The sequence below is a fragment of the Bos mutus genome, chromosome 10 (assembly GCF_027580195.1).
Source record: "Bos mutus isolate GX-2022 chromosome 10, NWIPB_WYAK_1.1, whole genome shotgun sequence".
NCBI classification, from domain to species: Eukaryota; Metazoa; Chordata; class Mammalia; order Artiodactyla; family Bovidae; genus Bos; species Bos mutus.
The window spans coordinates 31092435-31117133 of NC_091626.1; the positions used below are offsets into that span (position 1 = coordinate 31092435).

The window sequence follows — 24699 nt, forward strand, 5'->3', positions numbered from 1 at the left end:
ATATGCATATATACATAAAATACATTTTGTTATATATGAAACCCCAGTTTTTAAAAAGAATTCAATAAGAAAACAAATAACTCAATTTATAAATAAGCAAGAAATCTGAGTAGATACTTCACCAAAGCACATACATGAATAGGAAATAAGCACATAAAAAAATGCTCACCATCATTAATCATTACAGAAATGCAAACTGAAACTATATGAGATGACACTACAGATCTATTAAAACAGCTAAAGTAAAAACACCTGACAACAGCATGTGCCAGCAAGGGTGAGAGCTGTAACCCTCAAGCACTGCTGGTGGAAATAAAAAATAGTTCAAGTACTCTGGAAAACATTTGGGTAGCCTCTTATATACAGTTAAAATGCACTTACACATGACCCAGCAATTCTACTCCTAGGTATTTACCCAAGACAAATAAAAAATCACACACAGAAACTCAGGAAAAATGCTTTTAACAGCTTCATTCATAATAGCCCCCAAAATGGAAATATTAACATCTTTCAACTGGTGAATGCATTCAAAGACAACAACAACATTGACACAAACATACTAAGGAATACTACTCAAAAATGAACTACCAATACACAAAGCAGCACTGATGAATCTCAAATATATCACGCTAAATGAAAAAAAAAAAAAAAAGACATAAAGGCTACCTATTGCATGATTCTAGTTATATGACATTTTGGAACAGAAAAGTAACACAGAATAGAAAATACATCACTAGATGCCAGGGACAGAAGGTAGAATATAATTTTAACTACAAAAGGGAACAACAGAATTCTGGAGCGAGACAGAATTCTTCTATAATTTGATTGTGGTGCTGGTTACATGACTGTAAGGATCTGTCAAAATTCATAGACATTTCAGCTAAAAGGAGTGAATTTTACCATATAGAAATTATTCATCAACAATTCAGAATTAAATATATATACAGATACACACAGAAATACACACAGGATGATGCTTTTGAACTATGGTATTGGGAGAAGACTCTTGAGAGTCCTTTAGACTGCAAGGGGATCAAATCAAGTCAATCCTAAAGGAAATAAACCCTGAATATTCATTGGAAGGACTGATGCTGAACATGAAGTTTCAATACTTTGGCTACCTGATGTGAAGAGCCAACTCATTGAAAAAGACCCTGATGCTGGGAAAGACTGAAGGCAACAGGAGAAGCGGGCAGCAGAAAATGAGATGGTTGGACAGCATTACTGATTCAATGGACATGAATTTGAGCAAACTCTGGGAGACAGTGGAAGACAGAAGAGCCTGGCATGCTTGCAAAGAGTCAGATATGACTTAGCGACTGAAAAACAACAACATACAGCAACCTCCCCACATTGATCTAAAACATTTGTATCCCTCAGAGTGATGATCTTCAAATTATTTTCCCAAATTTGTAGTCCTATCAACAAGATTAGAAAACACAAGCTAGAGGGTTGGGCAACTGCTTTTAAAAAATGACTGTCCTGAATGTTTAAAAATTGTAGTTTCAGACTTCTGACTTACTTTTCAATTTCAAGCCATATACCGTATCTAAAAGAAATAACCTAACTTTACAAGACATCTGAATTAGGTGGTTCCAGTGGTAAAGAATCCACCTGCCAATGTAGGAGACACAGGAGATGCAGATTTGATACCTGGGTCAGGAAGATCCCCTGGAAGAGGAAATGGAAACCTACTCCAGTATTCTTGCAGGGATAATCCCATGGACAAAGGAGCCTGGTGGGCTATACAGTCCATAGGGTTGCAAAGAGTCTGACACGACTGAGCATGCACACATGCAGGCTTCTGGGTTACTTTCTAATTCCAATCCACATACTGTATCTCAAAAAAATAATCTAGCTTTATAGACATTCGAATTAATTCTACATAGTCTACCTTCTGAACATATTTTCTTATTAAAAAAAGACACAGAAAACTGAGTATGAAATATTACAATAAAGGGAGAAAAAGAAACCAATGCCACTAGCACCTCTACTGCTCTTCCTCTGATATCAGGGACTTTAAAATAAAATCTCTTGGTGCACTGGGATGACCCAGAGGGATGGTATGGGGAGGGAGGTGGGAGGGGGGTTCAGGACGGGGAACACGTGTACACCCGAGGTGGATGCATGTTGATGTATGGCAAAACCAATACAATATTGTAAAGTAAAATAAATAAATAAAAATTTTAAAAATAAATAAAATCTCTTTGGAGAAAACACAAATGGTCCTATCAATAAAGTTGATGGAAAGGCCTGAGGAAGTTTTCTTCCCTAATTAATTACATATTATCTTAAAATTATTTGTGTGTGTGTGTGTATATACAGGCTCCTCTGCTCCATCTGTGCTTTCAGATTGTATATATGCTATAACATGACATATTAAATGTCTACACTCTTATAAGTTGTCTCTACATTTGAGAAGCTGAGAACTTAATTCTTCAGAAACGTGAAAGACTACAAAGAAAGTGACTTAAGAAACTCAAAGATTATTTTGCAGAAGGAATAACTCATATTAAAGCAAGTTTTCCTTCCTGCAATAGAAACAAATATTAGATTGGCCAAAAAGTTCATTCAGGATGTTTCCATGACATCTGAAAGAAAATCCTGACCGAACTTTTTGGCCAACCTAATGCCTGGCTGTTAGAAATAAGCCAACTGAAATATAAGTACTTAAGTTGAAATTAGGGGGGAAATTAGCAATTTTTTATAAGTCTAAATTAAGAGGCAACTCTTTTTTCAAGGAGCAAAATTCCTATAATGTAGAATAAGATCTTACTATAAGGATTCTCCAAAATTAACTACTCTTGCTGATTTGCTACATGAGATGTTTAGTTGAGATTTCTGAATCATTTACTTCTCACTGGTTTCTACTCAAGAGTGAAAGTGAAAGTCACTCAGTTAGTCCATGGAATTCTCCAGGCCAGAATACTGGAATGGGTAGCTGTTCCATTCTCCAGGGTATCTTCCCAACCCAGGGATCGAACCCAGGTTTTCCACATTGCAGGTGGATTCTTTACCAGCTAAGCCACAAGGGAAGCCCCTCTATTCAGAGAGGCAAAACAATTCACCAGTTCCCTGGCTGTCCACTCAAACTGCCAGGATTCAAAATAAGTGCCATCATTTGTGAAAACTGTGATCTTGGGAAAAATTAAATCACTTAATATTCTGTTGATTCCTTATCTGTAAAATGGTTATAAAATCAGAACCAGCATCCCATCAAAAAGGTGTGTAATTCAATGAGATAATCCATATAAAGTCTTTAGCACAGTACTTGGCACAAAATAAACTCTCAACAAATGTCAGCTATTATTACTATCTTCTAATTGTCAATCTTTGGTTCCCATAACAAATGAGTAAGACTCTACTGAAAAGACCATCCTTTCCATGAACCTCCCTGGCTCTTCTCAACAAGGAAATAAAATGATACACAAATTTCAAAAAGTTATCTGTTCGCTTTCTAATTCCTGATTACTTTGTACTTTGCTGACTGGTACTACTCCTACAAATGATAGGGATGATGTTTCATTCATTGTTGTAAAACTCATTTAACACATATCCCAGCTTTCCAAAGAACATAAAGAGATCAAAAATAATATCAGGGTGAAGAAAAGTTATGGAACTAAACAAAAGGAAAGAACTGAGTTCTAAATAAAGAGTGAAGGGCAGTGAGGGCAGGGAAGCACCAAGGGTGGATGATGCTGCCACCAACATTTCTTCATAGAATGTAGAAATGTAGAAGGCTGTAGAAATGTAGAAGGCTCCTCAGCCTCCGCAGCACCACTCTCTCCAGTTCTCCTTCTCCAATTACTCTGAAGGCTCTATGCACAAAGGAATGCTTCCACTTTCAACCCCTCAGTTTATTTGTTTCTCAAAAAAGAAATGACTTTGTATTCTTTTTCTCTACACTACTTCCCTTAGAGTCAATTATCACCTGTAGATGAGTCTCACTTTTTCATCTTCTCAAATCTTCGACTGCTGTCTTGAGAGACAGCAAGCACTAAATATATAATCACTTTCAAATTTAAGTATGAGGAATGAGAAGATACTAAAGAACTTCTAAATTCAATAACTTTGAAAACAAATATAGAGATTATCTATTTAACACTACATTCACTTGCCCCCCAAAATACAGAACTTTGTTTTTCCCAAAAGTTGATGACTTCTAACAGATATTTGTCACATTTTTTAATAGACTAGAGTAGCAATTATAATAAATCTCTAGATTCCAGATACAGTTGTTTTAAGAATGAATTTTTTTCATTTCATAAGTTACAGTTAGACTTAGTCTCTCAATTATTATAATGTGTTTATTATAGTCCATGATGAACATTTTAATATGGACTAATTCAAATCATACAAAGCTTAATTTATTAAAATTATCAAAATTCTGAAGATAATTTGAAACATAATGTAAGTACACAAATTGAATAGCAGTTTTTCTATACTAAAATTCGTATATAAAACAAGATCTGCTAGAGTAATTCTCTATGTTAACTACATAGAGAAGTAGTACAAAAAGTACCTTACTAAGATATTTACATTTTTGCAAAAATAGCAGTTTATAGAAATCATTAAGAATTTTTTAATATCTGACTGAAGCCCTGCACCTAAAAACAAAGTACAATATTTCACCATTCTTCCCAGTTTCTTAGAACCTACCGGAGAGATTCAGCCATTCGCCTCAAGTCTTCATTTTGCTGTTTTAAGCGTTCAAGCTTTGCCAAAATCTTGGACAGTTCTCGACTAGAGTGATCAGGGTGGTCATTATCTCGTACCAAGTGACCACCTATATAAAATAGCAAGGTCCCCCAGGCAAAAAGAATGAGCATGATCCAACGCCAGGAACCAGTCCATGGCCGCATTTTCAGAGTTTCAACTCACTCTCCTGGGGTCCTGGAGCTCAAAGAATTAAAAACATCATCACTCTGTTTCTAACCAGTGCAAAGGTTCCAGCCTTCGTTGTTTCAACACATGATGCTTCAGACAAATTAGTCTCTCCTGTAGTCCTATGGTGACTCTTTTCAAGAGATCCTCCTGGTGGTATGAGTAGGAAGTTTTATTTTCCTGTGCTTCATGGACTCTACATGCTGTGGAAAGAGAAAGAAATTATTTAAAGTATTTAGGATGTGTAAAATAGCATAAGCTGAGATTCATGGAGTTAAAAGAAACATATTGGTTTTAAGTAGCCAATAGACTTAGCAGCAGCAGCAACAGGCTAGCAAATAATGTAACAAGAAAAAAGGAAAAGCTTTTACATCTCCATATTAAATCAAGGCTCTACAACATAAATTAATTAGCTCTAAGATTGAAAGTCCTCCAAATGCCATTATTACTTTTCCTTCTAACATCACTGTGCAATATAGCACATATACTGAGATTTAAAGACTGTATCTTTGAAAATCCACTCAAAACCAAACAAAATGTACTCGACTACATATTCTGGGCTAATATTTCCATTATCTCAAACTGAAACATGTTCTCTGTATGAGTGAATTCATATCTACAAAATTTCAACTCCACCCCCTTCTCACTGCTCAGCTGTCATCACACCATTTCATTCTGCAGGTGACATGCAATTAGCCAAGTAAAGGTTATCACAGCCATTATATAGCTGGCAACCACTCCAAACATCATAAGCAAAGATTCATATGGATTATGATAGATTATTCCTTCCTCAAATTTATTTTAAAATATCAACAATTGCAACAGAAGTCTAATACCAGTTAAATTTTAGTTACTGTGCATCTTACTACAAAATGGATATGCTTTCTCAGGCTAGGTTATTGGTTTCATTTGTCACTTCTACATCATTAAGCTTTGAATTTTTTGAAAACAAAACAATTTTCTCCCCAAGGAAAAAATCTGTAGGCAAAGATATAACTTTAATACCATTTGATAATTTCAGAGCTATGTAAGAAAAGTCTTATTTCCAGGTACAGAGGTCCGTGTAAAAGAGAAGAGAGAAAAGAAATAGTTTCTATATACAAAACAATGTGATGGGTGCTTAACCATTAATTAAATAGTTACGAAAGACTAGACAGAAAGGTTGAAGAAACGGTTTCAACAATTAAAGAATATGACTACTATTTTTGTCCTTTTGAACCCCAAATCTCAATAAAAAAAAAATCCACCCTAATGGCCTAAGGGATGTATTTAATTCAGTAAGTTGACAAAAGAAGTATTAACATTTGTGTTAATAATACTGTCTGACAATACATGCACCACTGTAAAATGTTGTCTTACCATATGTTGAACCTATAATACATTCTACTCAATACTAAGCTAAACCAATAAGACATTCAGTTCAGTTCAGTCGCTCAGTCGTGTCCGACTCTTTGCGACCCCATGAATCGCAGCATGCCAGGCCTCCCTGTCCATCACCAACTCCCAGAGTTCACTCAAACTCACGTCCATCAAGTCGGTGACACCATCCAGCCATCTCATCCTCTGTCGTCCCCTTCTCCTCCTGTCCCCAATCCTCCCAGCATCAGAGTCTTTTCCAATGAGTCAACTCTTTGCATGAGGTGGCCAAAGTACTGGAGTTTCAGCTTTAGCATCATTCCTTCCAATGAACACCCAGGACTGATCTCCTTTAGAATGGACTGGTTGGATCTGTTTGCAGGCCAAGGGACTCTCAAGAGTCTTCTCCAACACCACAGTTCAAAAGCATCAATTCTTCGGCGCCCAGCTTTCTTCAGAGTCTAACTCTCACATCCATACACGACCCCTGGAAAAACCATAGCCTTGACTAGACGGACCTTTGTTGGCAAAGTAATGTCTCTGCTTTTGAATATGCTATCTAGGTTGGTCATAACTTTCCTTTCAAGGAGAAAGCGTCTTTTAATTTCATGGCTTCAGTCACCATCTGCAGTGATTTTGGAGCCCCCCAAAATAAAGTCTGACACTGTTTCCACTGTTTCCCCATCCATTTCCCATGAAGTGATGGGACCAGATGCCATGATCTTTGTTTTCTGAATGTTGAGCTTTAAGCCAACTTTTTCACTCTCCTCTTTCACTTTCATCAAGAGGCTTTTTAGTTCCTCTTCACTTTCTGCCATAAGGGTGGTGTCATCTGCATATCTGGGGAGGTTATTGATATTTCTCCCAGCAATCTTGATTCCAGCTTGTGCTTCTTCCAGTCCAGTGTTTCTCATGATGTACTCTGCATATAAGATAAATAAGCAGGGTGACAATATACAGCCTTGATGTACTCCTTTTCCTATTTGGAACCAGTCTGTTGTTCCATGTCCATTTCTAACTGTTGCTTCCTGACCTGCATATAGGTTTCTCAAGAGGCAGGTCAGGTGGTCTGGTATTCCCATCTCTTTCAGAATTGTCCACAGTTTATTGTGATCCACACAGTCAAAGGCTTTGGCATAGTCAATAAAGCAGAAATAGATGTTTTTCTGGAACTCTCTTGTTTTTTCCATGATCCAGCGGATGTTGGCAATTTGATCTCTGGTTCCTCTGCCTTTTCTAAAACCAGCTGGAACATCAGGAAGTTCACGGTTCACATACTGCTGAAGCCTGGCTTGGAGAATTTTGAGCATTATTTTACTAGCGTGTGAGATGAGTGCAATTGTGTGGTAGTTTGAGCATTCTTTGGCATTGCCTTTCTTTGGGATTGGAATGAAAACTGACCTTTTCCAATAAGACATTAAAAGTGTTAAATCCTCCCCTTCATAGAAAAAGCTAACCTATAAAGACAAATGTGGTAAACAAAAGTATAGAGTTTTCTAAACAAGAACCACCTCAATAACAAATAATAAAAGATATGTTGTAACATTTTACTTAAAATTATAACAATTATCATAAATATTCAAAGCCAGCAAAAGTATAAAATAATTTGAACAGTAACAAGTTTACAGAAACATAAATTTTGTCATACCAAGTGCTTTGGGATTTTATAAACCATCAAAAATATTTAAGATATTAAATTACTACATGGAAGAGGAGAAATTGTGCTCAGTTGCTCAGTCGTGTCTGACTCTTTGTGACCCCATGGACTGTAGCCCGCCAGGCTCCTCTGTCCATGGAATTTTCCAGGCAAGAATACTGGAGTGGTTTGCCATTTCCTCCTCCAGGGAATATTTCTGACCCAAGGATCGAATCTGCGTCTGCAGCAACTCCTGCATCGGCAGGCAGATTCTATACTGCTGAGCCACCTCGGAAACCCATTAAATTACTGCACTTTAGAGTAATATTGATATTGCATATGAAAAGCAAGAAATTATTGTAGGAGCAAAACATGGTCATTTCTTAATTAAAAGCATGATTTTAATTCTGTCTTTAGAGAAAATATTTCCCCAAAGTTTGTTGTCTTAATCAATATTTTTTAAAATGTGATCAACAAAAATAAGCTGAAAACCAAGTACCTTTCTATGTGATTTCCCTTAGTATGGTTTAAAAGAGCACATAAATAATTTTTTTCTTATCTATAATGAATGTATGCTTACTTACCTATCATGTTTATTGTTTATTTTTGAACTGTAGCAACCAAAATGTTAATGATTTTTATCCATGTTCACTGACATATCCAAAGTACTTAGAACAGTATTTAAAACTTAATTACAAATATTTTTTTAATAAATAAATGAATGAGTGAGTGAAGATGTCATAATGGCATGTGCCTCTATGATACAAAATCTGAGCACATCAACCTCAACTGCATTTTATGCCCCAGAAAGCAAATACGAATGGAGAATGCAGAGGACAGTGCCATTATAAGGAAAATAAAATCATTCAACAACTTTAGGGTTTATTATTATTAACATATATTTTACAAGACACCCCTTAAGTATTCAAATAAACTGGTCTAAAAAGCAATAAGATCAGCAATCTTATGGTTACCTTTCAGCCATTAAAAATAATTGTCTATGTCTTAATTTTCCTCATCTAGAAGATTCACTTTGCAAAGACAATGGGGTAGCTGAAGGAAGTATGTACAACCTTTGATATGAAAGACAGTTAATTTGTGAATGAATTTATTAGTGAAAGTATTTCAAATTTATTAGCAAAAATATTTCAACATTAACAACATGAGCTAATTTCTGACTAAAATTTATAAATAGCATTTGCTGAGATTTCTTCGAGTGGGTTTTTTGTCAAGTATTTATGAATTCATTTCTGTTTGAGACTGACATACTACCCTTCATCTGCAAAATAGTAAATGGATCAAAATATGTCAGGCTTCCTTCTGAAACTTTATTCCTTTATAAAATAAAACATTATTTTATAGACAATTATAACATTTTATGCAATTTATATACCATGGATTATTAAGGCAATTTCTAAAATGGCTATTAACGATCCTTGTGTCCTATATCCGTATCTTTGTGTAATCTCCTCCTTCTGAATGTGGGCAGGACCTAAGGACTTACTTCTTAAATAGAATACAGTGAAAATGACAGAATTTCAGTTCTGAGATAAGGTTACAAGAGATATAAGCTACCACACTGTGAGCTGCCCTGTCAAGAGGCCCGTGTGGAAAGGAACTGATTCCTGCCAACAACCTTGTCAGTGAACTTGGAAATGGATTCTCCACCAGTCAAGCCTTGATACCACTGCAGCTTGACTGACATTTTAATTTCAGGTTTTTGAAAGATCCTGAGCCAGAAGATCGAGCTAAAGCCATGGCCGGATTCCTGGCCAAGAGATTAAGTTTTCTAAACCACTTAGTCTTAGGGTAATCTGTCATGCAGCAATAGATGATACATAGGTCTACTCTCCCTACCAGACTGAGTACCTGGCCTTCAAATTACATGTTACTTTTTCTGTCCCCAGCAAGATGTACAAAGTCTGAGACACAGGGTAGGCATCCAAGATGCAGGACAGAACTGAATATTAATCTGGGCTCCAAAATCACTACAGATGGTGACTGCAGCCATGAAATTAAAAGACGCTTACTCCTTGGAAGGAAAGTTATGACTAACCTAGATAGCATATTCAAAAACAGAGACATTACTTTGCCAACAAAGGTCCGTCTAGTCAAGGCTATGGTTTTTCCAGTGGTCATGTATGGATGTGAGAGTTGGACTGTGAAGAAAGCTGAGCGCTGAAGAATTGATGCTTTTGAACTGTGGTGTTGAAAAAGACTCTTGAGAGTCCCTTGGACAGTAAGGAGATCCAACGAGTCCATCCTAAAGGAAATCAGTCCTGAATTTTCATTGAAAGAACTGATGCTAAAGCTGAAACTCCGATACTTTGGGCACCTGATGTGAGGAACTGACTCATTGGAAAAAGACCCTGATGCTGGGAAAGATTGAAGGCGAGAGGAGATGGGGATGACAGAGGATGAGATGGTTGGATGGCAACACCAACTCAATGGACATGAGTTTGAGTAAGCTCTGGGAGTTGGTGATGGACAGGGAAGCCTGGCATGCTGCAGTCCATGGGGTCTCAGAGTTGGACACGACTGAGCAACTGAACTGAACTGAAACAAACTTCTACTTCTCACCATGAAAGAATAACTGGTACTAGATTTGTCCTCACATATAAACAACTAGAAAACTAAAAGAAAAAGAAAAAAATTTAGGAAAACAGTTTTCAGACATTGGGCAAAGGTCAGACAAGACTGTAATGCCTGAGAGAAGGTCAACAACCAAATGTAAAGTCCTATGTTCACTGCAGGTTTCTAACTAAATGTTATTGAACACTAGGACAAAAATGGATAACTCAAGCAAAGCACAGCTATCTTTCTGAGGTGAAAGGACAAGAGACAAAACAAGTTTAGTGAGTATAGCCAATTAACAATGTTTTAACAGTTTCAGGTGCACCACAGAGTGACTCAGCCATACATAAATAGAAAGTTAAAAAAAAAACACAGTATGATAATAGCATAAAAACAGACACCAATGGGATAGAATAGAGAGTCCAGAAATGAACCCAGAAATACATGGTCAACTCATTTTTTTAAAACTTAACTTTGGTTAAAAAATATATTGCATTAAAACATTATCTTATTTTAAAATAAATAATTAAAATAAAAAAAGGTAAGGGAATGTAAGGTGGCTGGAATCTGTGAGCCAGTGTACCAAAATGAAAACAGCTACCCAGAGAAAAGGCTCCAGAAATGTGCAGCAGTCTCCGGCTAGATACTAAATTCTGCACGCATAGTAAGACCTCATGAGACTTGCAAAGAATACCAGGGAAAGAAAAATTAAATGTAGCTGAAAGCTGTACATCTTTCAGAGATTTTACATAGGGGAGGCATATGAGTTCCAATCAAACAGAATGAAAATATCACAGAAAACCTCGGGTATTCAATAGAAAGCCAAGAAATAAAACATCTTATAAGTTAGGGTTAAGCAAGTCTTAGAGCAAAGATCAGAAAACGTTTTCTGTAAAGGGCAAGACAGTAAATATCTCAGACTATGTGGGACACATACAAGTCTCTACCACATATTCTTAGCTTTTATTCTCGTTTCTTTACAACTGTTTGAAAATGTAAAGTCCGTTCTTAGCTCAAGGGCTATAGTCCAGATCTGTTCATGAGACAAGTCTAATGACTCCAGCCACAGAATAAAGGCTATGCTAACAAGATGCACAATAAAACTTAAAAACAAGCTGTAAAAGCAAGCTCAAAGTGATCCAAAAGGAAATAAATACCTATCAAAATAAACTCAATGTTCTTTAAAGAAATACAATAAAATACAGACACTAAGTGATATAAAGTTCACACTGTCCAGCAACTAACCAAAAATTACAAAGAACACAGAGAGAGAGCACCTTTGATACAGGTATTCAAAAGGCTGTTAAAGGCGATGGCAGTGACTAGAAAAAAGAGCAAACACACCAGCACTTCAAGCACCAAAATAAGGCAGCAGTAATTCACTATCTTAGGAATTTTAAGTTTCTGCAATAACAAGAAAGACAAAAAATTTCTACCCTCGAGGATAATATTCTAGTGGATTCGAATTGCAAGGGCAGTATGGTCGCTAAAACAAGCCCCCAAAAAAGCCTCTTCTTGTAGCAATTATTATTCTGATTAATTCAGTAAAAAAGAACAGTCTTTTGGACTCTGTGGGAGAGGGAGAGGGTGGGATGATTTGGGAGAATGCCATTGAAATATGTATAATATCATATATGAAACCAGTTGCCAGTCCAGGTTCGATGCATGATACTGGATGCTTGGGGCTGGTGCACTGGGACGACCCAGAGGGATGGTATCGGGAGGGAGGAGGGAGGAGGGTTCAGGATGGGGAACACATGTATACCTGTAGCAGATTCATTTTGATATATGGCAAAACCAATACAATATTGTAAAGTTAAATAAAATCAAATTAAAAAATAAAAAAAAACTGAATATAAACAATATCACCTAATTAATTTCTTAAAAAAATAACCATTCCATTAGAAGGGACAACAACAAAATGTAGTACTATCACAACACTATCAAATTCACTTTTCTTATACTCAGCGTATCTGGAGAAGGAAATAGCAACCCACTCCAGTATTCTTGTCTGGAGAATCCCATCGACAGAGGAGCCTGGCAGGCTATAGTCCACAGGGTTGCAAAGAGTTGGACACCGCCAAGCAACTTAGCACACACGCATATTCAAAATATAAGAAAATGACCACAATAGCTACTTCTTTTAGCATCTGACTATGTGAAAGTTTCCAAGAGTTACATTCAAGTGGCTTTACTAAGGTTAAGGGCAAAAGATGAATCTGTGACAACGTGCTACAGAACCAAATCTCTAGGAGCCTGGTGTGTTCTGCCATGAACCATGTTCATTACAGGATTTTCTTCTAAACTTAAAAATAATGCATTGAACTTAAATTCAGTATTTATTTAATATAAAATATGTATACCCTAATTCAGTATTTAATATAAAATATGTATACCCTATGCAAAAGGCAATATGGCATAATATGTCAAATATTTGCATAAACGTGTCCTTTGATGAGAAACTCCACTAGCAGAAATTTATACTAAGATGAATTTTAACATGTGAACAACGCACAGCAGAAGGGTATTCATTAAAACACTGTTTGCAACAATTTTAAACTAGAAATAACACAATTGCTCATCAATAGAAACATGGTTGAAAAAATTATGAATTACTTTTCCAGAAATGTATATTTTTTCTATGAGGCAACAAGTAGGAAAATGTGGCCCACAACCAAGAAGAAAATCAGTCAATTTAAAACAGACCCAGAAGACAAAGTGATGGTAACAGCAGATAAGGACCCTAAAACGATTACTAAAAATATATGCTAGGATTTAAATTTTAGAAAATGAATACATTGATGAAAGAAATACGAACTAACAAAAAGGCAACATCTATAATTTTTTTAAAAATCTAGAAATGTAAAAAATTCTCTGGTAATGATTAAGAGCATATTAGACACTGCAGAAGAAAAGTTAAGTGAATTTGAAGACAGACAGAAAATATCTTCATCACAAGAAAAATATTGTAACTATATATGGTGACAGATGTTAACCAGATTTCATACAGTAATCATTTCACAATATACATGTATCAAATCATTATGCTGTATACCTAAAACTAATACAATATTATATGTCACTTTTTAAAAAAAAATTACTCAAAGAGAAAATTATACAGAAAGAAAAAAATTGGAAAGTTTGACTTTAAAAAAAAAAGTAACTTTTTCAAGCAGCCACTGTTAACAGCACTTCAGATACTACAGTGTTTAACAGCTTTCAGCACAGTCATGTCACCTTAAAGTAACTATCACCATGAACTAAAATCTGGTCAGGTGCTAAAACTTTAAAGTCACTCATCATCATTAGCAAGAAAACAATTTACATTAATCGCTTTGGGGCCAGTTGGAAATGTACAGGCATTCCCCCCATTTTGGTATTCAGTTCGAAGAAGGACGAACTTATCAAAACAAAACCTATCATCAAACTTGAAGTAACATATTGAAAACTAGCTTAGTCACGGGCATAGGCAGAATTTCCAACGTATTTTAAAATACAAATAAAACCATAATTTGGAGAAGAAGATTAGTCACACGGGGAAAATACACAGGTGCTACAAAGAGAATTTCAGGGGCTTCTTAGAAAAAAATACAAGCTAGTGGGCAACAGAACAATGTCTTTAAAAAGTGCTGAAATGAAAAGAAATGGCAAAATTACCCTTTGCTATCCACTGACAATACCTTCAAACACAAGAGCAAGTTTTTGTAATCTTCCATTTAACTTGGGTAAATATCTAGGATTGAGATTGCTGGGTCATATGAAAAACATGCATTTATAAGAAAATGCCAAATTGTGTTCCAAAGCAACTTCTTCATCCTTAATTTACATCCTAAATTGTTACCAGCAAAAAATAAGTGTTCTGTACTCTGCAATTTCTCCAGCATTTGGTATTTTCAATTTTTTAAAGCAATTCTGATAGATGTGTAGTGGTGCCTCAATGCAGATTTCATTTGCATTCAATTTCTCTAAGCATGTGATCATCTATTCCTCTGCCTATTTTCCATCCATATAGCTCCTTTGGCGAAATGTCCATTGAGATGTTTTGTCCATTTATATATTAGATCGCTTACATTTGAGATTTAAGAGTTCTTTATATATTCGTGATACATGTCAATAATCAGACATGTAACTTTTCAATTGTTTTCCACCAGTCTGTAACTTGTCTTTGCATTTTAACAGTGTCCTGCATGCAGCAAAAATTTAATCTTTTGATTGAATATAATTTTTAATAGACTGTAGTTTAGCTATTATATCTAAAACTTCAATGCCAAATCCAAGGTAAAAATATTTTCTCCAATGTTTGCTTTAAGAAGTTTAAGGTTTCAAAGTAAAAAATAGACTTACCCAGGATTCCCACTCCTATCTAGGCATCACCTCAAGAAAAATGAAACCTCATATTCCCACAAAAACTGCTACACAAATGTTTATAGCAGCTTCATATATAAATAGACAAAAATTGGAGAGAAAATCACCATGGCCTTCAATAAGTGAATGAGAGCATTCATTTATCAAAACAAATGATAATCTATCAAAAACAAAGGGCTACTACTCAGCAATAAAAAGGAACAAACTATTGGCCCACTCAACAAAATGCGTGAATCTTAAAAAGACATTTTGCTAGGTGAAGGAAGATAGAACCAAAAGACACATATTGTGTGATTCATTTATCTGATATTATGGAAAAAAGAAAACTACAGAATGAAAAATAGATGAGCTGTTGGCAAGGACAGAAGGTGTAAGTAAGGGCTGATTACCAAGGGGTTTCAGGGAAATTTTTTACAGTGATGAAACAACTCTAATTGGTACAGAAGAATGGCACATTATCTCTGTGGTATTCAACCCCCAAGCCCAAATTTCAGTCTAAAAATGGGAAAAATACCAAAAAACCCCAAACCAAGAGACATCCAACCAAATATTAATACCTGACCCTAATATACTCTTCAAAATTATCAAGGTCATAAAAAAAAATGAAGCAACTAACAAACTGTCACAGATTAGAGAAGTCTAAGGAGACACGGCATTGAGGATTAGATCGTGGAAGAGAAAAGGGACACCGTGGAGAAACTGGTAAAATTCAAATACAGTGTGTAGTCTAGCAAATAACATTGCACCTTGTTAACTCATCATTTTTCACAAATGCACTATGACTGTGTAAAATGATAACATTAGGCTAACCTTGACAAAAAGTGTATCAAAACTCTTTCTTTGAAAATTTTCTGTAATTCTAAAATAAAAAGATTTTAAAAGATAAAAGCAAAATAAATACATTTTCTGGAAACAAAAGCTGAAAGAACTTGTTACCAACAGATACACACTACAAGATATACTTAAAAGGGTGCTTTTCAGACTGAAAGAAAATGATTGTGGATGGAAATTTGAATGTAAACAATGAATAAATGTATGAATAAGTATAAATGAAATTTTTTCTCATTTTTAATCTCTTAAAATAAATTTGATTCAAAAGTAAAATAAATTTGACTCTTTAAAACTAAAATGACAAATATTATAGGGTTTACAACAAAGTCATAAGATGTATGTATGACAAGCAGAAAAAACAATATAGTTTTAAAGTCTACATTATACTTCAAGAAGTAGGCAGGCATTTGAAAGTTTGGTGAAATAGGTAAAAGCTTCACCCTGCTTATTTAACTTATATGCAGGGTACACCATGGGAAAGGTCGGACTGGATGAAGCACAGCTGGAATCAAGATTGCCTGGAGAAATATCAGTAACCTAAGATATGCAGATGACACCACCCTTATGGCAGAAAGTGAAGAGGAACTAAACAGTTTCTCGATGAAAGTGAAAAAGAGAGTGAAAAAACTGGCTTAAAACTCAACATTAAAAAAAATTAAGATCATGGCATCTGGTTCCATCACTTCATGGCAAGTAGATGGAGAAAAAAAGGAAACAGTAAGAGACTTTATTTTCTTGGGCTCCAAAATCACTGCAGATGGTGACTGCAGCCATGAGATTAAGACATCTGCTCCCTGGAGAAAAACTATAACAAACACAGACAGCATATTAAAAAGCAGAGTCATCACTTTCCCAACAAAAGTCCGTCTAGTCAAAGCTATGGTTTTTACAGTAGTCACATACAGATGTGAGATTTGGACCATTAAAGAAGGGTGAGAGCCCAAGAATTCATGCTTTCAAACTGTGGTGCTGGAGAAGACTCTTGAGAGTCTCTTGGACTACAAGATCAAACCAGTTAATCCTAAAGTAAATCAACCCTGAATATTCATTGAGAGGACAGATGGCTGAAACTGAAGCTCCAATACTTTGGCACCTGATGGAAAGAGCTGATTCACTGGAAAAGACCTTGATGCTGGGAAAGATTGAGGGCAGGAGGAGAAGGGGGCAACAGAGGATGAGATGGTTGGATGGCATCACCAACTCAATGGACATGAGTTTGGGTAAACTCCGGGAGTTGGTGATGGACAGGGAGGCCTGGCGTGCTGCAGTCCATGAAGTAGCAAAGAGTCAGACACGACTGAATGACTGAACAACAACAAAAAAGCTTTCCAATGTAAACTCTATCAATAAAATATAAAACAGATAAATAATACAAGAAAAAAATTGATGAAACTAAAAACTAGTTCCTTGAAAAGATCAATTAAATTAATAATATTCTAGATGAACTAATCTAGGAAAAAAAGATGACATAAATTGCCAATATAAGGGATGAAAAGGGAAGCATGATTACAGATTCTACAAAAGGACAGGAATGAAATATTATGAACAACTTTGGGTCAATATATATAAAACGAGACCCGAAATGGATAAAATTCTTAAACAAATTGTCAATGCCAACTGCTATTCAAGAAAGAATAGATAACCTGAATAGGCATAAGCCTTATGTCTATTAAAGATAATGAATGTATATTAGTAAATGTCCGTTCCCAGAAACAAAACTCTAGGTCCACATGGCTTTATGTGTGAATTCCACCAAATATTTATAGAAGACACCACGGCCACTTTATCAGTGAATCAAACTTTGAAAAAATCCAAGTGCCTAATCAACAGGTAACAGGTTCATATAATGGAATATTATTCTGCAGTAAACAGGAGCTAGCTTCCCTGGTAGCTCAGATGGTAAAGAATCTGCCCGCAATGCAGGAGACGTGGATTCAATCCCTGGGTTGGAAAGATCCCCTAGAGAAAGGAATCGCTACTCAGTATTCTTGCCTGGAGAATTCCATGGACAGGGGAGCCTGGCAGGCTATAGTCTATGGGGTCGCAAACAGCTGGACATGACAGAGCGACTAACAAACAGGAACTACCGATTTACATAACAACATGGATGAATCTCAAAAATATGCCTGTTGAAAGATGCCAGGGACAAAAACACACATTTATGAAGTTCTAGAACAGAGAAACTAACATGTAATGACTAAAATCAGATCACTGATTGCCAGGGAGCATACATACCACTGATTAAAAGGGGGAATGACAGTTGTATGAAAGTACAGATTTAAGAAAAATCATCTAAGTGTACACTTACTATATGTACATTTTGCTCATGTAAGAAGTGCTTCAATAGAGTTGAAAAATCTATTGGAAAAATTTTAACAAAATGTAAACTGTCTTGTGAATATAACTGAAAATGTCAATAACTGAAGAATGCTAATTCAATAAATGGTTAAATTATTTGCTTGCATTTTGAGTTTCTATGAGATTTTCCTCAGCAAAATCATCAGTATACATACTTACTTTTAATGAAAGAAATCAAAAGTAATTATTCTATAGATATGATCAACTTCAATCCAATTGTTAACGTTAAAATTTTATTTTTTACACATTTCAAAGACAATGAGAATCCACTAAAGTAACTATAAAACTAACAAACTACAATGAAACTTTTCTGTATCTTCCTAGTAACCTAACTTCTTCTCAATCCAAAAGAAAGGATCGTAAACATTCAAATAATAATGATTCCTTAGATTATAATAAAGGTATACTATGGTTTAGACAGCTATCATCTTTAGAATGATTTTATTAGTAACTGAAGGAGTAAAAAGCAAATCATTGTTACAGAGTGCTTCTTAAAGTAAATCAATGTAACAGAATAAACCTAAAACTTCAAAAGAAAAATAAAATCATTTTCAACAAATTTAAAGAATGACTACTATAATGTAGCAAAGGTTAAGCTTAACTGTTATATTTTAAAGGCATCAGGTTGATAAAAGGAAATCAAATTAAACTTTTAGAGAAAAGCTATTATCAATTATAAAGTACAAATATTTAAAAAGCCCTATGTATATATAATTCAAGTCAATTCCAGATTAACAAAAGTTCACAACCATTTATTTAAATATATTCTCATCTGATCTTAATTCATTTTCAAATTAAGTAAAGATTTTACCTAAAATCTGTCTATTCTCCATACATGTGAAAAGATCAGTAATAACATTTTGTTTAAATGCTGGAGAGGGTGTGGAGAAAAGGGAACTCTCTTACACTGTTGGTGGGAATGCAAACTAGTACAGCCACTATGGAGAACAGTGTGGAGATTCCTTAAAAAACTGGAAATAGAACTGCCTTATGATCCAGCAATCCCATTGCTGGGCATACACACTGAGGAAACCAGAAGGGAAAGAGACACGTGTACCCCAATGTTCATCGCAGCACTGTTTATAATAGCCAGGACATGGAAGCAACCTAGATGCCCATCAGCAGATGAATGGTAAGAAAGCTGTGGTACATATACACAATGGAGTATTACTCAGCCATTAAAAAGAATACATTTGAATCAGTTCTAATGAGGTGGATGAAACTGGAACCTATTATACAGAGTGAAGTAAGCCAGAAAGAAAAACACCAATACAGTATACTAACACATATATATGGAATTTAGAAAGATGGTAACAATAACCCTGTATACGGGACAGCAAAAGAGACACTGATGTATAGATCAGTCTTATCGACTCTGTGGGAGAGGGAGAGGGTGGGGAGATTTGGGAGAATAGCATTGAAACATGTATAATATCATGTATGAAACGAGTCGCCAGTCCAGGTTCGATGCACGATACTGGATGCTTGGGGCTGGTGCACTGGGACGACCCAGAGGGAGGGTATGGGGAGGGAGGAGGGAGGAGGGTTCAGGATGGGGAACACAGGTATACCTGTGGCGGATTCATTTCGATATTTGGCAAAACTAATACAATATTGTAAAGTTTAAAAAAAAAAAATTTGCATTGGGAACTAGAAAAAAAAAATAATTTAAGGAAGAAGTAGGAAAAAGCAAGTAAAAATAGAATCATAAAATGGTCCTTTAATGACAGCTGAAATCTAAATAACTGAACTGATAAGTGGAATGAAGGGAGAGAAGGAGGAGAGGAAGGGAAGACAGAAAGGGAGAGAAGGGAAAGCCTGGAAGGGAAAAAGAGGAGTAACAGCAAAGGAAAGAAAAGGAAATTTTCATATAGCAACTACCAAGATTACAAAATTCAATTCTTATTCATTACTTACGGAGTTATCTATCATGCTTTCACAGTACACTTATCAGTAAGGTCACAGTATATGCACATATGAATTTAAAATGCCAGGCATCCTGAATACATGAGCACAAAATACTCTATTAATTCACTAAAACCAGCTAATATCTTAGAAATTAACCTTCCTAGTTATGAAGTGCAAACACATAATCACATTTATATGGTTTCTATCAGAAGCATGTCACTCACCTTAATTCATCAGGTTGTGTTTACTGATGCAATTAATTTATACCATTCAAATGGATCCAGAAAACTCGCCTTGGCATCTGTTCCTTCTGCCCTAAACATATCAGTACTGCCAAAAAGTGGTAACACTAACAAATTCAAATAAAACATATATCTTACCATTTTATCTGGTTATCAAATATATACATAACATATGCTGTGTGCTAAGTCACTTCAGTCGTGTTCGACTCTATGACCCTATGGACTGTAGCCTACCAGGTTCCTCTGCCCATGGGATTCTCCAGGTAAGAATACTGGAGTGGGTTTCCATGACCTTCTCCAGGGGATTCTGGACAAAACATATACTCATATGCCAACATGATAAAGTAGAAAGAACAACTATTTCAAATAAATCACTGGCTATAAACATATGGGGAGTTTACCAAAATATAAAATTATAATAATAGTATACCTCATTTAACTGTGAATATCACATTAAATAATATAAGTAAAAATGGTTTAGAAACTGTAATGCAATTTATAAATATTATACTACCATCTTTTCCCTGCTCAATAGAAACTAGGTATTCCAGCCTTCTGTCAGTTTCCAGAATACTATGTAAAGTTCTTACCTATCATGGGATCTTCACTCTTGCTGTACCTTCTACCTGACCTGCAATCCCTTCAGCTTATTCTTCATAATTCAAACCTCTACTTAAATGTCCCCTCTTTTCAGGGATAGTCCCTGACAACACATATCAATTATGACATGTTAGGACAAAAGTAAGAGAAAATCCAACTTAAAATGGCTTTAAAAATAAAGAAATCAGGGCTTCCCAGATGGTTCAGGGGTAAAGATTCCGCCTTTGTCAATTCCGGAGACACGAATTCAATCCTTGGTCTGGGAAGATCCCACATGCTAAAGAGCAACTAAACCCATGCACCACCACTACTGAACCCATGTACCACAACTACTGAAGCCCACAGGCCTAGAGCCCATGCACCAGAACAAGAGAAGCCACCGCAATGAGAACCCCTGCCCTGCAACTAGAGAGTAGCTCCCATTGACCACAACTAAAGAAAAACCCACACAGCAATGAAGACCCATCACAGCCAAAGAAACAATTGTTTAAAATAAGGAAATCAATTACTTGGTTAAAAAATGGATTTAAAGTTAACTAATTCAATTGTTCCATGAAATAGTCAAAAAACTCTTTTCATCTATCTATTCTTTCCGCTTGGCATATCAGCTTCTGTCCTCGCCCTAGCTCTCTTCCTGGTAACAAGCTGGCTATCTTAACTGTCAGTCAGTTCAGTTGCTCAGTTGTGTCTGACTCTTTGCGACCCCATGAAGTGGAGCACGCCAGGCCTCCTTGTCCATCACCAACTCCTGGAGTTCACTCAAACACATGTCCATCGAGTCGGTGATGCCATCCAGCCATCTCATCCTCTGTCATCCCCTTTTCCTCCTGCCCCCAATCCCTCCCAGCATCAGAGTCTTTTCCAATAAGTCAACTCTTCGCATGAGGTGGCCAAAGTACTGGAGTTTCAGCTTTAGCATCATTCCTTCCAATGAACACCCAGGACTGATCTCCTTTAGGATGGACTGGTTGGACCTCCTTGCAGTCCAAGGGACTCTCAAGAGTCTTCTCCAACACCACAATTCAAAAGCATCAATTCTTCGGCGCTCAGCTTTCTTCACAGTCCAACTCTCACATCCATACATGACCCCTGGAAAAACCATAGCCTTGACTAGACGGACCTTTGTTGGCAAAGTAATGTCTCTGCTTTTCAATATGCTATCTACGATGGTCATAACTTTCCTTCCAAGGAGTAAGCGTCTTTCAATTTTATGGCTTCAGTCACCATCTGCAGTGATTTTGGAGCCCCCCAAAATAAAGTCTGACACTGTTTCCACTGTTTCCCTATTTCCCATGAAGTGATGGGACCAGATGCCATGATCTTCGTTTTCTGAACGTTGAGCTTTAAGCCAACTTTTTCACTCTCCACTTTCACTTTCATCAAGAAGTTTTTTAGTTCCTCTTCACTTTCTGCCATAAGGGTGGTGTCATCTGCATATCTGAGGTTATTGATATTTCTCCCGGCAATCTTGATTCCAGTTTGTGCTTCTTCCAGCCCAGCGTTTCTCATGATGTACTCTACATATAAGTTAAATAAGCAGAGTGACAATATACAGTCTTGACATTTTAACTGTAGCCACAAGTAATTATGTGAAAAAGAACAACTGTTCTAGTCAGTCGCATTATAAAGGAGAGAAACTACTAAAAGAAGTCACCCCAAATCTGCACATCCTATTAAACAAGAGTGAGTCAACTCATTCCTTGAAAATTCAACCACTGACAGTGAAATGGGATTACATTATGCTTAGACTAACAGAATTTATTCCCAAGGGTGGGCTGCAGAACAAAACCAGGACCCTGGGCAGCAAGAAAAAGTGAATGACTATAAAACGCTATAAGAATGCTACAATACTTTGTCTTAAAAAAAAAAAAGCACTCACCATCCCCCATTATTCTCTATCACACTATCACAATAATTATTGGCTTATTTCTTTTCTATACTAAAAGGTATGTATCAGAAGAGCAGGGATTTAGAGCAGTGTCTAAAACAAAGCAAGCCCTATGATAATATTTGTAGAACAAAAAAGTGAATGCATGAATATTACAGTGTGCATGTATTCATTTAATATCTATAGTCAATATCTTAGGCAAAATAAAAATAAAATAAAGACTTTGAAGAATTAGAGCTAAGATTCAAAGTCATTTCATGTTTATTCATCTATATTTACATTCAGAAAATGTAAACCGTAGATGCTCAGAAAGAAATATATCTAAATATAATTTCAAATCAAAGACTTACATTTAAGCCAACTCTTGATAACCTGCACAGTCCTCCAACGTTACATTTAATAAGGGCCAGGAGACATATGGCAAAAATTCCAAGTCTCATACAACACAACTAATGAATAAAGACGCACAATCTTTCTACAGAACTCTTTCTAAATAACAATAAAGATTCAAAAATTCAGATTCAAACAGATTTAAATCAGTTTCTACAGAACAAGACATTCAAAAGTATAATAAACATGCTACTGAAAATTTTTAGTGGGATATACTTTTTCATAAAACACATTTCTATCTTCATATAAAAGGCACAAAGCCCTTTAAAGGTCAATTGTTACTACTGCATTATAAAAAATAATATACTAATATTGGTGAGCACTCATTAATACATGAGCCAGTTGGATGACAGAGAGACAATTTATATTCAAAAATAAGAGAAGGTTAGATAAATTATGGTACAATGACTGGTGAGATGTTATAGTTTGGATTAAAACATCAAGTATGATGAGAAATACACATAATGCTAGGTGAAAATACAGGATGCAGGGGGATTTGATGATGTTGATGGATAGCATCATACCTTGAAAAGCATACACTGTAAGGTCAGACAGCTCTGGGTGTATATCCTAAGAATACCTATATAGAACTGGGCCAGAAAAGAACCAGTAAGGCATCTTACTCTCTCTGAGCCTGAATTTTTTATTCTTAAAATAAATGTAATAACGCCTATCATATGGGCCTATTACTCTAAGAATAATGAAGATAACAGCTATGTTTATACAGTTCTTCCTGAATGTAAGGTATTTTTTCTCATTACTTCACAATTATAATACCATTTAATCTTCTCAACAACCTTTCAAGTATTATTATCCCCATTTTACAGTGGAGGAAATTGAGGCACATTGAGAGTAAATAACATTCCCAAAGTCATAAAGTCAATAAATGGCAGAACCAAAATCAATGATAGCTATTTTTTTAATTTATTATTAAGAAACTGCTCACTTCCAAGAATTGCAAGGGAAGCTAGAGAATCTCCTTTATATGTACTTTTTTAACCCCAGTGATGGGCAACTCTATCACTAGGATTTATCAAGTATAATTCAATCCAAAGATTTAAAGGCCCCAAGCTTTTTCCTCCCAAATAGCACACTATCAGGAAAACCAGATAAAACTCCAGCATAGGCAATTTTTTTACATATATATGAAAAGTACAATGAAGTAACCTTCAGTTCCAGACCAAGATGGAAAACACGCACTTCTCCCCATCGCTCCTACTAAGAACAGCTAAAAACCCTGGCCACTATATTAAAAAATATAAGAGAACTGTGTAAGGCTTGGAAAGCAAAGGCAGACCTGCAAGGATCTAGGGACTAAAGGAACAACACAGCAGTAAGCTCTCTGAGGGCTTTTTTTTTGCCTCATAAATCCCAGAAGGAAGAAAGAACATAAAAAAGAGCAAAAACATGGGCAAATATAATAGACTTAACCTCTATTCTTGAGTTTTCTACACTATGTTTCACAAGTGAAGCAAAAAATATAACTGTCTATTGCGGTTTTAAATATATGTAGAGGAGATATTTTAAGACCATCATATTATAAATGAGAGGAGGGCAGAGGAACTTTAGAGGTAAAGTTTCTATACTTCATATTGGTAAAACTTCAATAACAGTAGATTTTAACAAGTTACATATATTTTTAATGCAATACTTCAAGTGTGAAAGTG

At 35.7% G+C, this 24699-nt stretch overlaps 1 protein-coding gene across 17 annotated transcripts in view; it reads right to left on the reverse strand.

Annotated features, from left to right (window-relative positions):
- The window catches only part of FUT8 (fucosyltransferase 8), a 337919-nt gene that overhangs the window by 178083 nt on the left and 135137 nt on the right, over positions 1-24699 (reverse strand). For all 17 annotated transcript variants that reach the window (XM_005890017.2, XM_070377695.1, XM_070377698.1 and 14 more), the window contains one exon: positions 4660-5087. In XM_005890017.2, coding sequence (XP_005890079.1) covers positions 4660-4862 — 203 coding nt within the window. In that variant the 5' untranslated portion in view covers positions 4863-5087. The remainder of the gene's footprint in view (positions 1-4659; positions 5088-24699) is intronic.